Source organism: Ailuropoda melanoleuca, chromosome 7 (assembly GCF_002007445.2).
Source record: "Ailuropoda melanoleuca isolate Jingjing chromosome 7, ASM200744v2, whole genome shotgun sequence".
Taxonomy (NCBI): Eukaryota; Metazoa; Chordata; class Mammalia; order Carnivora; family Ursidae; genus Ailuropoda; species Ailuropoda melanoleuca.
The window spans coordinates 50,307,205-50,322,927 of record NC_048224.1 but is presented as its reverse complement, the minus strand read 5'-3'; the positions used below and the strand labels follow the sequence as shown (position 1 = coordinate 50,322,927).

The 15,723-nt window shown below is 48.4% G+C and overlaps 1 protein-coding gene across 5 annotated transcripts in view; it reads left to right on the top strand.

The window, feature by feature from the left end:
* The window catches only part of NR6A1 (nuclear receptor subfamily 6 group A member 1), a 220,917-nt gene extending 213,660 nt beyond the window's left edge, over positions 1-7,257 (top strand). For 2 of the 5 annotated variants that reach the window (XM_034664500.1, XM_034664499.1), the window contains exons 9-10: positions 967-1,119; positions 2,020-7,257. In XM_034664500.1, the coding sequence (XP_034520391.1) occupies positions 967-1,119; positions 2,020-2,108 (242 nt within the window). In that variant the 3' untranslated portion in view covers positions 2,109-7,257. Of the gene's footprint in view, positions 1-966; positions 1,480-2,019 lie in introns of those variants that run through there. The other 3 variants (XM_034664498.1, XM_034664497.1, XM_034664502.1) reach the window with 2 other exon arrangements.
* The last annotated feature ends 8,466 nt before the right edge of the window (positions 7,258-15,723 follow it).

The following is a 15,723-nucleotide window of genomic DNA, read 5'->3' as shown; positions in this document are numbered from 1 at the left end:
CATTGAAATTGCTCTGTTACTGTATTCAGTTTCCTAGTCCAGAGACTTCTGATCCCCTCCTCTTTGCTTACTCCTCCTGCTGCTTCTCCACTATTCATTCATTTATCTTCTCCATTCATTTATCTGCTGTTCCGTGTGCCTTCCCTAGACCAGGCACTGTGTTGAACATTAAAGACATTAAATAAAATAGATCCCAGGTCCCTGGCTTCAAGATGTTGACACTCTTATGACACTTGACACATTACTTGAAACTCAGATCGGGGGAGATCAGGAGCAGCTACTTGGAGGAGAAATCTGAGCTGGGCCTCAAAGGCTGGGTAAGATTTATATAGAGAATATATCCTATTTTATATATAAATTATATAGATAAGTTATATTTATATTCCATGTATAAAAAGGAGTTGGTATGTGTGTGTATATATATATATATATATATGCACACACACACATACATTTATATATAAATAAATGAGAGAGAAATCTATATAGAAAAAAGCTGGAGTAACAGCCCAGGGAGAATAAATAGTATGAGCAGAAGCACATAGGAGACCATGTGTGAGTACGTGCGGGTATTAGCAAGCTTTCTGATTGGCTCCAGCAAAGGGTCAGTTTAAAGACATTGTAAGGGATACGTTGTGAAAGGTAGATTATTCAGTCAGTTGTTCAACATCCACTGGTGACTGTTTTGTGTCAAGCCCTGTGCTGGGAGCTATGTAGGAAGATGAGAAAGATACAGCCTAGTGCTCAAGTGTCTCAGTCTAGTGACTGTCCTTTATAATTTTTTTCCTTCTTTATCTGATTTCTCTTCCCTTATCCAGAGTTTTGTTCCTCCATGATAGAAAGAGAAAAGATCTCCTGTTGTGACAATGTTGAATAACTTTTAATTGAAAGATGCACATATTCAAGGAGCTGGTGTTTCTTCCACAGTAGAAAGCCCCTCCTTTTCCTGTGTGGTTTTTTTCACAGATATCAGGGGTCTGACCAGTGCCTCACAGCTGGAACAGTTGAACAAGCGATATTGGTACATTTGCCAGGATTTCACTGAATATAAATACACACATCAGCCGAACCGCTTTCCTGACCTCATGATGTGCTTACCTGAGATCCGCTATATTGCAGGTAACATTCTTGGTGCTGGGCTTCCAAACCTTCCCTGCTTCTCTTGGCTTGTGAGAGAAATGAGACAAGCAGTGTTTTCAAGATGCTCATTACGGGCTCATCACCAACTGCATAAAAGAGCTACTACCATTGCCCTCAGGAAAGTTATATTATAATAAGAAGTTTGTATTTTCTTTGTAGGGAAGAGAGTCTAACATTTCCTGAGTGCCTATCTTGTGCAGGTGCTTTGTGACCTTATGTTATTTAATCTCAGAATAAACTCTGCAAGGCTGATTGTTGGTGATTTTATGGTCCTTCTGTGGATGGGGAAACAGACTCAGAGTTTCTCAAATTAACTTCATTTCCTGACTATATACTTTAAAATAAATACTTTAAAAGGGTGTATTTTGTGTTACATGAATTAATTATATGTCAGTTTTTAAAATTAACTTCATTTCATAGAATTTCTTACAGATTTTTTGAGATTATTCATTTAAAGCAGTATCTTTAAAATAATTCTCAAGAATCCTACCTTAGCAAAGGAGTTTTTGTTATTGTTTTGTAGTCTTGACCCCCTTCTGAGCTTCTTGATATTTAAAATGGGAATAACAAATAATATTTATCACATGGAAATATTGTGAGAATTAGATCATGCATTTAAACACCTAGCACAGAGTAAGTAGATGGTAGCAATGATTATAGCTTGCACCATTACTAGACTCTCGAGGGTACCAGAATGGGTGTGGGTATCAGGATGTTAACACAGTTTGTCTGATACTCCTGTCTTTGTGACACTCCTGGCACTTTCCTTGCTCCAGTCCCTCAAAAAGGCAATATTCTCCCTTCACTAGCCCAAGAGGAGGCAGACACGCTCTTCCACTGCAGCCACTACTAACTCTTCTTTTCCCGCCTTGTTACCAGGAAAGATGGTGAATGTACCCCTGGAGCAGCTGCCCCTCCTCTTTAAGGTGGTCCTGCATTCCTGCAAGACGAGTGTGGGCAAGGAATGACCTGTTCCCAGCACCCCTCCTCAGGCCAGCCACAACGCCTTGGGTGGGGAGGACAGGTTCCAGAAGAAAGAGCCAGAGAGACCAAGATGGAGGCTGTGGAGCAGTGTTTCCAGTTGCCTCCATAGCAAGAAGATTTTTTGTTTGTTTGTCTGTTTTTTTAACCTCATTTTTCTATATATTTATTTCACGACAGAGTTGAATGTATGGCCTTCAACATGATGCACATGCTTTTGTGTGAATGCAGCCGATGCATTTCCTTGCAGTTTACAGAATGTGAAGCTGTTTAATGTTACAGTGTTGTCGTTGTTTAGAGATAGTTCTTTTGTATTTTGAGGGAGAGGGTGGGATGGGGCTGAGATGAATATTTCCATAATGTTGACAAAGACGACTACCTCAGTGGAAAGGGAGGGGGGTGACCATCCATCCTTTTTCCACATGTTCTCAGCAGACTCCTACATTAGTCTGTCAGAGAGCAAACTGCCTTTTTCTAGCCACAGAATTGCCAGGTAAAGTGAAAGAGCACACCATAAAGGGGCAAAGTGGTGTTGGGAGGTTTATTAAGCAAAGTGGGTGAGACATTGGAAACAGGGCAGGAGATGAAGATTTAGCCATCCCTTTTCTTTGGAAAGCATGGTAGTTGAAGGAGGAGGTACAGTGACCAAATCTAAGTTAGATGTCCTCCCTCCAAACAACTCTTCAGGGAGAAGTGTTTCTGTTCTCACACCATGCTGTGGGCTCCCCCCACCCCCGCCGTCCAAACCACCACTATTAGTTTCTGCCACTGTCAACTTTTTATCTACACATGGTCCTGGCAGTAAGTTAATTCTTAGGACTTGTCTACCAGCTCCCTTGGGGCTCACAACTACCTAGTGTCTTTACCTGGATCTACCAAGGTCTACCTTCCTCAGTCTCCTTGCCTCTCTCTTATAAATTTGACTTCCTATTGGCCCTTTGAAAAAAACAACTGAACAAAATGTCATGCTCTGAATCCTGGTGCCCACTGCTGATTTATTCTCCTTTCACCTTGCTTTTTTCAAAGGGTAGTGGGACAAAGGCCAGACTGCTAAAAGAATAAACAATCTTCCTTTCCCTGTCTTCCCCTCACCCCATCCTGTCTCACCCTCAGGACTGAATCCAAAACCTGCAGTCTTTCCCACAGTGGGAAGGACTATTCACCCATCAGCTGAACAGAAGTTTTACCCCTTCATTCTCCTCCCAAGTTCTCCTAATCTCTCCAAAATGAGACCAGGTTTCCTTAGAACAGAAAGTCCAAGTACCGGAGTGGCTCACCTGCCTGTTAGATTATCAGTAGCCTGGCTGACCAAGGCCTGGAGGGCTGGAGTCCAAAGCACCTGGAAGGGTGGGGGGAGCTTGAAACTACCTCATGTTCCTAAGGCCCTGGCTGCCCCCCTCTGCAGATACGGCCTGGACCTCCTAGTTTTTCACTACGTTCTCTACCTAGTCCTGGGAAATGTTCCTTACCCTCTTGGCTTTGGCCAGTGGCCACACCATGTCTGTCTTAGAGCTCTTTCAGGTGCTTTTCCTTTTTCTGCCTTACGACAGCGATTGTCCCTGCCTGTACCCAGGTACCTCCCACAGCCAGTGCAGCAGACAGACCACTTCAGCTGGGTGCCTCCCTGGGTGGGCTTGAGGGGCCTGCAGCATTTTGTTTTGCCTGTTTAGTCAAAGGCCGTTTGCTCTCTTCCTAACCCGGCCTAGCAAACTTACCTAGTGGGCCACCACATCATGTGCATACCAGGTAGTCTGTGTCGGATTACAATTTTTTCTTTCCAATGAAATGTTACGGGTACCAGCAGAGTGATGACTTTGTCCCTTGATGGATCTAAAACTCAGAGCATTACTTAATGCCATTTCCCCAACTGCTCTGAGAAAGAAAAGGAGACACGTTCCTCAGGAAAAGCTCCAACCAGAATGTTTTTCACATGTTGATGGGAAGATTTTTGCGTGTGTATCTGTTTATTTCTAAGTTCACAATATTTTTGTTTCCCTGAATATTTTATTTAACCAACTAGATCACATTCTTTGGCTACAGGTCAGACTCCGAGCTGCTTTCCTCAAGATAGGGGAGGAGACACGTATCAGAGTCCCCTTCTCCAAGACTGCTTCTGTGTGCAGTATCTTCCTTTGCTTAGATCTCCATCTGTCAAATTATTATTATTTTTTGAAATTACTTTTCTCTTAAATTAAGCATTTTACCGGTTGTGTTGGGTATCAAAGGAAATTGCTCTGTGACAAGAGAATATGTCTCTCCAATAATACAGCATTAAACAGAGCAAGTTGTTAATTTGTGGCGTGGGGGAAAGGTTCTGCAAGTTGCCATTGTATAAATCCATTTTTACAAATGTTTGCAGCAGATTCCACAGAACAAAGAGCCCATTCATTGCCAAGAGCCCTGCAGAATCTCTGAGCCAAGTGGCCGTGTGTTCCAAGCTGGAGCCTGACCTGTGGACAGCCTTTAATGTCTTCTGCACCCAGTCCTTTTATGACGTGGGCTTTTTTTAAACAGGGTAAAGTGAATGTGTTGCATTGCAAACTCAGGTATTATGAGGAGAAGGTAGGAGTGTAGCTAGCAGCGTGGAGACATTAGGTCAGCCACTAGATGTATTTGTGAATTTGGTTTGAAGGACCCAGAGAAAGGTTGGAGGGGGAGGTTTGGTGTGTTTGTTTTTTGCCTTTCTTTCCATAATGTTTGGTTAACAGGTAGCCTTTTTGCTAGTGGAAGAAGAAAAAAGTTGCGCATGTTGTCTCTAATTCCCCTCTCTTCTGTCCGCTCTCTCATCCCCTGCTACCAATTGCACTCACTTTGAGTGAGAGTTTTTCCACCATAAAAATAGAACCCTGAAAGCTGTGTGGTAAAGGAGAATTCTCCCTCCTTGCACTGCATTGAAACACACAGGCTTTCCCTTTTCTTTCCCTTTAAGTGTTTTCTTGACCCAAGATAGAAGTTTGGAATCTTGGAACTTCACCTACAACTTATGCTCTCTGGGTCCTCTGTAGAATTTTGGAGTCTTTCACAAGGTTCAGTGGTCTTGCCCTTAATCTGAAGGAACTCCCCAGAACCTGTCTCAAAGCACTCCACCTAGCTCAGAGGACACCCAGTCCCATGCTTAACCCATAATTGAGGTGGGCAAACCTCCAGGGATAGAAGGCAGCATGCAGGAACCTCCTTGTCTTGTTCCCCAGAACTAGAGGATGGATAGAGGGAATCTAAGGGTCTGCACAGCGTTGCTGACAGTTACCTGCTCCACACTGACCTGCCTCTCTCCTGCCACCCCTTTTCGGGGATGTGAGCACCTGCCATGGCCAGTATGTCATCAGGTCCTTAAAACCCTGGGCTCTCTGAGCTGCCTTGCTCTGCTCCCCATTTCCTACCTTTGTTCTTGATTTCCTGGGGAATGGGACCGATGGAGACAGATGGACAAACCCAGCATGGGCGACATCTAAGCCATGCCCAAGGTTGGCCAAAGTAAGGGGACCCTAGCCTCCCAGCAGGGCAGGAAGTTGAGCAGTGGTTCCAAGTCTTTAGCTCTGGACCCCTGGTCTATGTCTTTTTCCTTGTTGCTTTTTAAAATTTTACAATTATTTTAAGAAATCCAGTCTTTCAGATCAGATCTTTTATTAAACTTTATATTTTTCTTTATTGATTTTTTTTAAACAAAAAGCAAAACAAAACAAAAAAAACGAAACAAAAACACCACTGCTCTCCCTTTCCCCAGTTTGATCCATGAGAATCCCCTACACTTCCCTCTGCCTTTGCAGTTGATCATTCCTCCCTCTTTCCTCAGCTCGAAGCATCTATGTCCAGTGTCTGTGAAATGATGTTTTATCTGTGTCTCAGGATGAGAAACGGCAATCATTCCACCAGGTGCTGGAAACTGATTAGCCTCGAGGCAAGGGTTTCTAGGGCCACAGCTCAGGGATGTGTATTTAATTACAGGGTCCCCAGAAACCCCTCTCTTGGCTGCCACAAGCAGCAGCTTCTTTTTTGGGCTTGATACCGGACCTGGACTTCTTCCTCAGAGGCAGGAGCCCCAGAGAACATGCGGAGTCGAGGAGCACGCCGGGGCTTCCTTCTTGGCTAGACCCGGGCTACCTTGAAACGTGAAGACTTCTGGGTATCCTGCAACATGAGCTACAGTGGCCCTGCCTCTACCAGCTCGTAAAAAGCCTGGTCCCTCTGCCCAATCCAGTGCCCATCTGGCCTCCCTCTTCTGGGCCTGCAGCCCTAAGGGGAGCACAGCCTGCTCAGGAATCAATGGCAGGCTCAAAGGGAAGCTGTGAGTTAGGCCAGAGCTTGCTCCAAGCCCAAGAGAAAAGTGTTACTGGTGGAGGCTGGTCTTCCAAATCCTGGAGCCAGCCCTGCCAGCCAAAGGATCATTTTTGCCCTTTGGTGACCATTTTATTTTTCTTTTTCTGAAATGTCTTATAATAGGTAATAATGTTGTTGACTCAAATTTCCATGAAAAAGAAAAAAAAGTAAAACTACCTCTTGAGTGGCATCCTGATCGATTCCTCTCTGAGGAATCCTGTGGGAAAAGAACACGGTAGCTCCTGCTCTGTGTACATGTTTCTGTCGGGAAAGAAACTCTGCCTGCCCTGGGGTGTTGGTGTTTTTGTCTGTGTTGCCATCCCAGGCTTGTGATAGGGGCTTGTGGCTGCGTTGTGATGTCTGGGCCACGTCTGGGGAGTCCCAGCCACCCCCTTGAAGAGGCCACCATTTCTTTCCTGTGACCCAAGGCACAGGGAGCACCACCTCTTACAACCCCACCTTTAGGGGCTGTGGTAGCACATGCATCAGTGAACATATCCTTGGGCTACCTACCCTCGGCCCACTTCTACCCACAGTCCTGTGTAGGAATCGCGTAAATGGGATGTCTCTGAGCCCTTGTCCCCAAAGGGCCGGCCAAGGGCTGCCCGCCAGCCTGGCATCATCAGCCCTGCATGACCAAATGATAGCTGGTGGGCTCTGCAGGCTACCCAGGCCCTCTGCTACCTCCCACCCTGCCAGCTGGCAAGGGATGGGCCCTTTTCTGTGAATTGACTACCTGTGGAAATGTGACCAATTAGTGTGAAATGCATGTTTAGCAAATGTTAGGTACTGTATTTGAACCAATAAATGTGAATCCTTCTGCACATGGCATGTGTCTGTGAAACTTGTCTGGGGTTCTAGGGAGGGACAGTGGGGTGTCCTAAGAAGCTGGCTGGTGTCTCCAGACCTGTTGGTCCTGCTTGTAGCTAACACCCACTCAGTTCCTCTTGCTGAGAGTGTCTGGCAGAGGGCTCTCTCTCTCAGAGCTGCTCGAATCAGTGAACCAGTACTGAATAAGATGTCTGCTCTGTGTGCCAGGCACTGTGTTGGGACTTTTCACAAACCTGAATCTCCTTGAACTTCAAGGATTATTACCTCTATTTTATTGAAGTGAGGTGAAGGTACTCATTCAAGGTCACCCAGTCAGAAAGTGGCACAACTAGAGGAACTTAGTCTGATGGGGGAGGCAAATACAGACCTTTGCGGTACCATGGAACTGAGTTGTAATGAAGGACATATATGAGGTGGCAAGGATCTAGAGGAGGGAGTGGCTTGTTCTACTCAGGAAGTGCTTCACAGAGGAGCACTGAAGGCGAATCTTGAAGAAAGGCATTAGACAGAGGAGGCTAGACCAGGTAGAGGTGAGAGGGATCAACAAGACGTTTGAAGGCTAAGAATCCGAAACATGGAATATTCAGGTATAACAAGGGACTGCCATGGCAGGAATACTGGCAGATGGAAGGGATAGCAAGACTTGAGGTTGGAGAAGCACTTGGGGGCCTTGAATGCCATGTTCCAGAGTGTAGGAAGGAAAGCCATCTGCTAAGTCTCAGGAAAGAGAACTACATCTCCGTGACAGCAGTGTGCTGGTGGTGGCCTGCCTGTTCTGTCACTATGGTCCAGCCGATTAATACCGGTCTTCCCAGGAAATATATGAGGTTTTCTAGAGCTGAGAAAATGGAGGGTCTGCGAGATCAAGAGATGTGCCCAGAGTCACACAGGAAGTGTCAGAGTTAGGACTTGAACCCAGATCTACCCAACTTCAAAGCCCAACCGTCCTGTAAACCTGCTGTTCATATGATCAGAGAAGTGGCAGAGTTTGGGTTGAGGGTTATATGAAGACAGGAAAGATGAAGGCTTCTCAGTTTGAAACCATAAAGGCTGAGGAGAGTCTGATCAAAGTCTATTAAATCCCCATGTGTGAAATGAGGGGAAGCCCAGCTGCCTTCCCACACCTCAGCCTCCTCCAGCACAAGGGACCAGAGAGCCCTTGAGATTTGAAAGAGATGGCTTTAGAACAAAGGAAACTGCAGAACTAATTAATAGACTCTTCCTTGCCCCACAAGAGGGAACAGATAAGACACAGAGGTGTGAGGAGGAGAAGAAACATGTGCTGAGCGCCTAGTGAGTACCAGGCACTAAGATTGGTGCTTTACATGCATTGTCTCCTGTAATCGTAACAGTTTTACAAGATTCAGGTCTCAGCCCCATTTTATACATAAGCAAATTGAGGCCCAAAGAAATTAAGCTGTTTGCCTGAGATGACACATGAGAAAGTGGCAGAATTTGTTTTTGAATCCAGGTCTATCTGATACCAAAGTTACAACGGGCTTCCTCCCTGCTCTGCCTGAGCAGTTCAGTAGTGCTGAATATGAATGTCTGGAGTTTGTAACAAAACTCAGTAATGGCCTTTGGTTGAACTTCTTGCTATTAGCAAAACAAAACTATTAAACTAATAAAGGATTAATTTCTGTAAGAGGTGAGTGAATAGACCCAACCAAATTGATCTGAAAAGCAGTGCAGTCCCAAAAATATGTAGAATGCTATCGACACCAAATCTGTGGTTTCTCCACGTAGACAACCCAACAAGTTGGCTTCATGGAAAAAGAAGTAGGAGTTCCATTGCCAAAAATCTGGGAACTACTGCACTCGCTCTACCTTACTCTAACTGCCTCCCTCACCTTTGTTGGCACGTTAAAGGCTTTGAGAAGTCTTGCCTGAAGAAAACTAACCCTGTCTAGCCCAGGGCCTACCAAAAAAGTGTTTAGGCATGGAACATTTTTTAATTCCCGTTAAAATTCCGTTGGGACAGTGTTCTGTGGAACAAAATTTAGAACACTGCTCTAAATTTGTAAATTGCTACTGAACTAATGCTGAGCTTTTGATTTCCTTGAATGCCAGGCAATAATCTGGAAGAATAATGAACGTATATGGAGCAAGGCAAAGCTCGGTACTAAGCGTTTTATATGCATTACATTACTGATTCCTCAAAGCTGCCCTATGAAGCCGATGCTATAAAGATTCCCATTTTACAGATAAGAGAACCGAGGCCCAGAAAGGGTAAGTAATTTGCCCAAGGTTACACAACTCGAATGTAACCTCAGGAATGAACATAAGCACTAGTGAGTGCCTCCTGTTAGGCAGGGTCTGTGCTGAGGTCTTTATCCTTAAACAACTCTCTGAGGTAAATAAGATCATCTCTATGTAACTGAAGAGGAAACGGAGCTCTGGCGTATGTCAGAGTCTGAAGCCAGAAACCCCCAGAAATGGCTCATGGAGGGTGTTGGGATCGGGTTGGCTGTGGCTACATGGTCCCTCTCTCAGGGACCATTTTCCTCAGGCAGCTTGTGTGACAGAGGCACGTCAGCGGGGTCTCACCACCCGAGGTCTCTCGCTCTTCCCCTTGCCAGTTGTGTGTGGCCTTGACCCAGATAGATACCTCTCACTTTCCTGGTCAGATAAATGGAGATGACGTGCCTTTGTCTTAGGAGTTAAGGAGGACTCACTGTGGCTGGTTCAAAGTAGGGGGTTAATTCAGTCAATCCACAAGAGAAAGCTGTATGAGAGGAGCCGCAGCCACTAACACCCCAGTAATGGAAACCCAGCAGACCCAGAAGCTACCTCTCTGGCTTTGGCTGCCCACCAGGATTTTAGGTCCACGGTGGTAATCGGTCTGTCTGAGATCCTGTGGCAAAAGTGCCCAACTGTCAGACCCAGGGCTCTTGGAGTCTTGTTCCCTTGGCAACAAGTCTCACCATGGAGACCACAGCCCCATCCTTGCCCTCCCTGCAATCTCCCTCTCCACAGACCGTCCCTGTTCAATACCTAGTCCTAGGAGAAGTGTAGGAACTGAGGAAAGCACCAAGGCGTCCCTTCCTCAGAGTGAGGAGTGGGGCACAGCCGGCAAGAGAGGCAAAAGGAACTCCCATTTTTGTGTCTGCTCTGTGCCTGGCAAGGTTCTGAGGAGTCTACATATTGGGGTTTTTTTAGGTTAAAAGCCCGGCACTTACCCCATTTTACATAGTTGGAAACCGAGGCTCAAGGAGACATAATGGACCAGCCCGAAGTCTCACAGCTGGTCATTGTTGGAGCTGACACTTGAATCCAGGGTTTCTGACTCAGGAACCCTTGCTTTCTCTGCAACTCCCCACCTACAATGTCGAGGCACGGCCGCTGCAAAGTGCGGAGGGTTGGACAGTTGGGTGAATCCCCTCCACCCTAGGCCCTGGCTGTCGCACAAGCAGCAGCCAGCAGCCCTTTGAGGCCTGGGCTGGGCCCTGCAGCAGCAGAGGAACTGCACTATTTTAAGCCAGGGCCAGCAGGCCCCATGTGGGCACAGGGAGGGTGGCCTCGGGCCCTTGGCCAGCTTCCCGGAAGTCACCATGGCCTCCCTCCTCTCCCCTGAGCAGCTTTCTGAGGCAGTCACTTCCCAACAAACAGGAAGGAGGCCCTCAGGCCAGGAGACCTCCAGCCCCAGCTTCCTCCTCCTACACCATCCTCCCCCCCCCCCCGGCNCCCCCCCCCCCCCCCCCCGTCTTCTCTACATGGGGGAGCCCACCAGCTGCATACCCTGATCAATGTCCATTATCTGGGCTGACTCTCAGCAGGCGGGTGGCAGGGAGTCCATACTGCCAGGGCTGCTTGGCTGCCCCAGTTCACCAGTTACATGTCTAGGGTCTCCACTTGTCCAGGCGCTTTGCCCACTTGCCCACAGCCTTGCTTTTCATCTACATTCCCACTGAAGTTGGCCACTATAAGGCAGAGAGCAAAGCAGAGGGATCCTCAGACTTGGCCCCACTCAAGGACCCTAGAGAGAGACAGACTAAGAGACCGAAACAGAAAAAAACTGGGATATTCCCAGAGAAAGATTGAGGCAAAAAACAGTGATAGACACAGATTAATCATGGCAGAGACATTAGAGAGATGCTCAGAGACAAAAGCGGAGAAAAACAAAGAGACAGCTGCAAAGGGCTGGGGCCAAAAGGTCAGCGAGATGGCTCTGAGTTGTTGCTCCTGACCACCCCCCAAGCACAGGCCATGTCTCAGGGCTGTGGGGGGCCCACCGGCTGCGTGGCTGAAGAGGAATGTGGGGAGCAAGGCTGGGTCACCCCTTGAGGGCCAAGCGTGTGCACTGGGAGATAAACTATCCCAGGAAGGGGGCCCCAGCTGCGGCTGCACGCTCCAGGAGCATGGCGGAGAGGCCCAGGCCCAAGGCTGAAGCCCCAGCCCCGCCAGACATCCAGCTCCTGCATTTCCTCCTGAGGATCTTCACCAGGCCTCAAATTCTAGAAGGTCCCAGGTCCCTCAGTCCAGCTCTTAAGGGCGCGCAGATTTCTTGAGTGTCCCATGTGTAGAAGAGCAGGGTGGGCCCTGGGAACCCTGCCAGCCACAGAGCCTTTCTCCAGCTCCAGCTGCAGGCCTGGCTCAGGTGAGGGGCGACCAGGCAGAGCAGGGGCTCCAGCAGAGGAGGGCAGTGGTGGGGCAGCTGTGCACAGGCCTGGGAGCGGTCCCCATGTAGCTTTGTGCACTCATGTGCACCCGTGCCAGTCTGCGTGCCTGGGTCCATGTGCTTCCACGCACGTGCGGACTTACACACATACATGTATCCACGTGCTGCCAGGAGCCCCACTTTGCCCCCACAAGTCCCCACTCTCAGACTGGAGAAGTAGCCCCCAGAGGCACCAGGTGGTCCAGTCCAGAGAACCAAGAGGCCCGGGGAGAAGAGCAAGCAGGTCTCCTCCCGTCCCCCAGCTCCCCTCCCCACACTGCAGCTGAGGCTCCCGCTGGCCACGGCCTTGACCTGGCACTATGGACTTCTCTGACATTGGCATCGGATCTGAACATCTGGCAGCAGGCTGATAAGGGGTGCAGCGGAAACAGCCTCTGCTGCTGCCAGCAGCCCCGCCCCCTCCACTGCCCTGCAAGGGGTCTCGGCATCCACATCCCCTCTGCCTCCAGCTCCTGGCCCTGTCCCTCTCTCTTTTCTCCTTCTCTGCCTCAGTCTCCCTCTCCCCCATTTCTACTTTCTCTCTTTCTAAATTGCTCTCGTTCTTTCTGCCTCTCCCTCTCTCTCCTTCCTCTGTCTCTGTCTCTCTCTCTCTCCCCCCCCTTCCTCTCTCTTTCTCTCTCTCTCTTTTTCTGACCATTTCTGGGTCTGTTATGCTGTTAGTGGGTCTCTCTTCTCTCATTTTCTGCCTCATTTCTCCGTGGGTTCTTTCTTTGTCTTTCTACACTGTGCCCCAACCCCAGCCTGATTCTCTCTCTTTCTCTTCTCCATTTCAGTTTCTAGGTCTCTAGTTTGTTTGTTCCTTGTTCCACGTCCAGGAAATAGGCCTGGCACTTTGGGAAAGTCCCCACTTAGAAGAGAGACCCTGGGCTTTGTTTGCTTGGGGAGGGTGGGAAGGGGGAGCCTGGGTCACCCCTTCTCCTTCCCCTCTGTGTGGGTCTCATGGCCTGAGACCACCTGGGCTGGAGCTTGAAGGAAAAGACAAATGGGCCACCCAGGGGCTCTGGCAGAGGAGAAAGGATGCTGACTCTGCAAGCCCAGTGCCTGGATTCAAATCCTAGCTCCATCACACCCTTGCTTTGTGACTTCGGGAAGATACCTTGTCTCCCTGAACCCGAGTTTCTTCATTTCTCAAACAGCTCATGGAAGGTGAGGGGAAAATCCTACCTTCCTCCCAGGATGGTGGAGGCTGACCGCAGGTGTGGAACAGTAGGGGACCTGGCGCTTAGGCACTTCTGTGCTGGGGCCTCATCATTCCCTGCCGGCCTCACCCAGGAAGGCTGAGGGCCGAGGAGGGGCAGTGCAGATGAAAGGGAAGCCCATAAACATATCCAGGGCAATCAGAGGTGAGCAGTGTCCAGCCTGCGTGGTGCAAAGTGTCTGCTGACCGCCCACAGAGAAGACAACAGGACAGGAAGGACAGGTGGCAGAACTCTACCCCCACAGGCAGCATGTGGGGCCTTCGGTGCAGAGGCAAGTAGTCGTTCAACAAATGCTCCCTGACGCTCGCTCTGTGCTGGCTGCTGTGGACCCAGAGATAAATCAGCCCTGAGTCTTTCCTTGAGGGTTCCCCAGGCTGGGGTGAGTCACTCTATCACAGAAGGGCAAGCAGTGTTCAGGATGATGGTTCAGTCTCAGACTCCACACAGCAAGGGCCCCTGAGGGCAGACCCGCCAGTCCTGCAGCTTGTTGGTTGTGTTTTGCTAACATTTAGTGAGCACACGTGACACACCAGGGAGCCACAGAGCATGGTGTGTGCATTGTCTCATTCTGTCCTCGTTTTACGGAGAGGATGGGAGGCCCAGAGAGAGAAGTGACTGGTCCCAGGTCACAGAGCTGGGAAATGGCGGAACTGGGATTTAAGCCAGAGTCTCCATCACTAATCCCTCACATTTCTCCTTCTCAGGGCTCAGAGCCTCACCTGGAGACTGACAAAGCCAATTGAGTTCTTTCCATGGCATCACAGGGTTGAAAGACCCTGTTTAAGAAGGCGGTGAAAGCAGACCCCATTTCACAGTCTCCCATCCAAAGATGCGCAAAGGACAGTGTTTGTTTGTTGGTCCATGTATGTGACGTGTCAGTGATGTAAAGGTGCTTGCTGGGGTATTTCTTTCTTAAATTCAGAGGATGAATGGTATTAATCCAGAAACAAAATCATTGCATTAAAATGGGAAGGTTAGTTAGGCTCAGTCATATGCAAGATAAATATATCTTATAAGAACTTCAGTGGGTGAAAAAGACTTAATTATGAGGTCACGCATGTTGAGAAATAAGTTACATGTTATGTCATAGGTAGAAATTAGAATGAGAATATAGTAGCCCCCTTATTGACAGAGGATGTATCCAGACCCCCACCGGATGCCTGAAACCATGGATAGTACTGAATCGTGCATACACTATGCTTTTTCCTATACGTACATCCCTATGATAAAGTCTAATTTATAAATTAGGCACAGTAACCATAACTAATAATAAAACAGAACAGTTATAATATACCGGTAATAAAAGATATGTGCATGTGCTTTCTCCCAAAATATCTTGTACTGTACTCACCCTTTTTCTTGTGAGATGATGAAATGCCTCCATGATGAGCGGCGGGGCGAATGGTGGGGGCGCTGTGATGTCGCGGGAGGATGCTACGTGCTGACCTTCTAACAACAAGTCACAGAGAGGATCGTCTACTCCCTGACCCCAGCTGACCACAGGTAACTGAAACAGTGGAAAGCAAAACCACGGATAAGGGGAGACTACTGGATATTTAATCAGTAGAATCAGTTAGTTACGAAGGTCAATAAGATTTTCCTCTTGCATGTATTTTCGCAATAAAAAAAATGTGTTGGGGGACCCTGGGTGGCTCAGTCAGTTGAGCGACCAACTCTTGGTTTCAGCTCAGGTCGTGATGATCTCAGGGTCGTGCGATGGAGCCTGGCAAGGGGCTCCGTGCTTGGCGGAGAGTCTGTTTCTCTCCCTCTCCCTTGGCCCCTCCCCCTTCTCTCTCTCTCTCTCTAAACTTTCTCTAAAATAAGGAAATATATTTTTTAAATGTGTAAGTGGCACAATGAGGAAGACACACTAGGTTTTAAATATAGTTGACTTCAGTTATCCAGAAAGTCCCTCTTCTCCCAAGCCAGGTAAGTGAGGTGTTGTGTGATGGGCCTGTTTCCTCAGATGAAGGGGTGTGGTGAGGGTTCTCAGCAGTGATTGCCCCATGGACCCATGTCCCTTTCCAACCCCCAGAACCAATGCCTATGAGGTAAATGGTCCAAGGACAGAAACTTCTTCCCTTTTCCCCAGTGCCCGGACCAGTGCCTGGCATCAGTGTGCACTCAGTAAATGTGAGATGAATGAAGGAATGCACGAAAGAGGGTGTCATGCAGCACAGGGGTGCAGAACAGAACAATTTGGGCCCTATGGGACCAGGACAGTTCAGGCCCCGTCTGGGCCTGGAGGTTGGACAGGGACATCCCTGGCTGTGTGGGAAGGCCTGGCCTTCAGACAAAACCCCCTGCCCTCTGCCCTGCCCTATCCTGGCCTTGCTATCCACTTGGCCCAACCTGTGACCACTAGAGGCAACCACCTGGCCCTGGAGGCAGTCTCGGCCCCTCAACTTTCCCAGGTAATCAATGGGAGTATCAGCAGCCCCCACCAGATGGTGACATTCAGAGCAGCCAGTGTGGAATGCACATGGGAGGTGTTCAGTCAGCTCACCTGCTTGCCTTCAAGTCCCTTCTTCCTCTCTTCACCTTCTGGAAGAGTGAAAAGCTCAAGCCAAAGCAGCA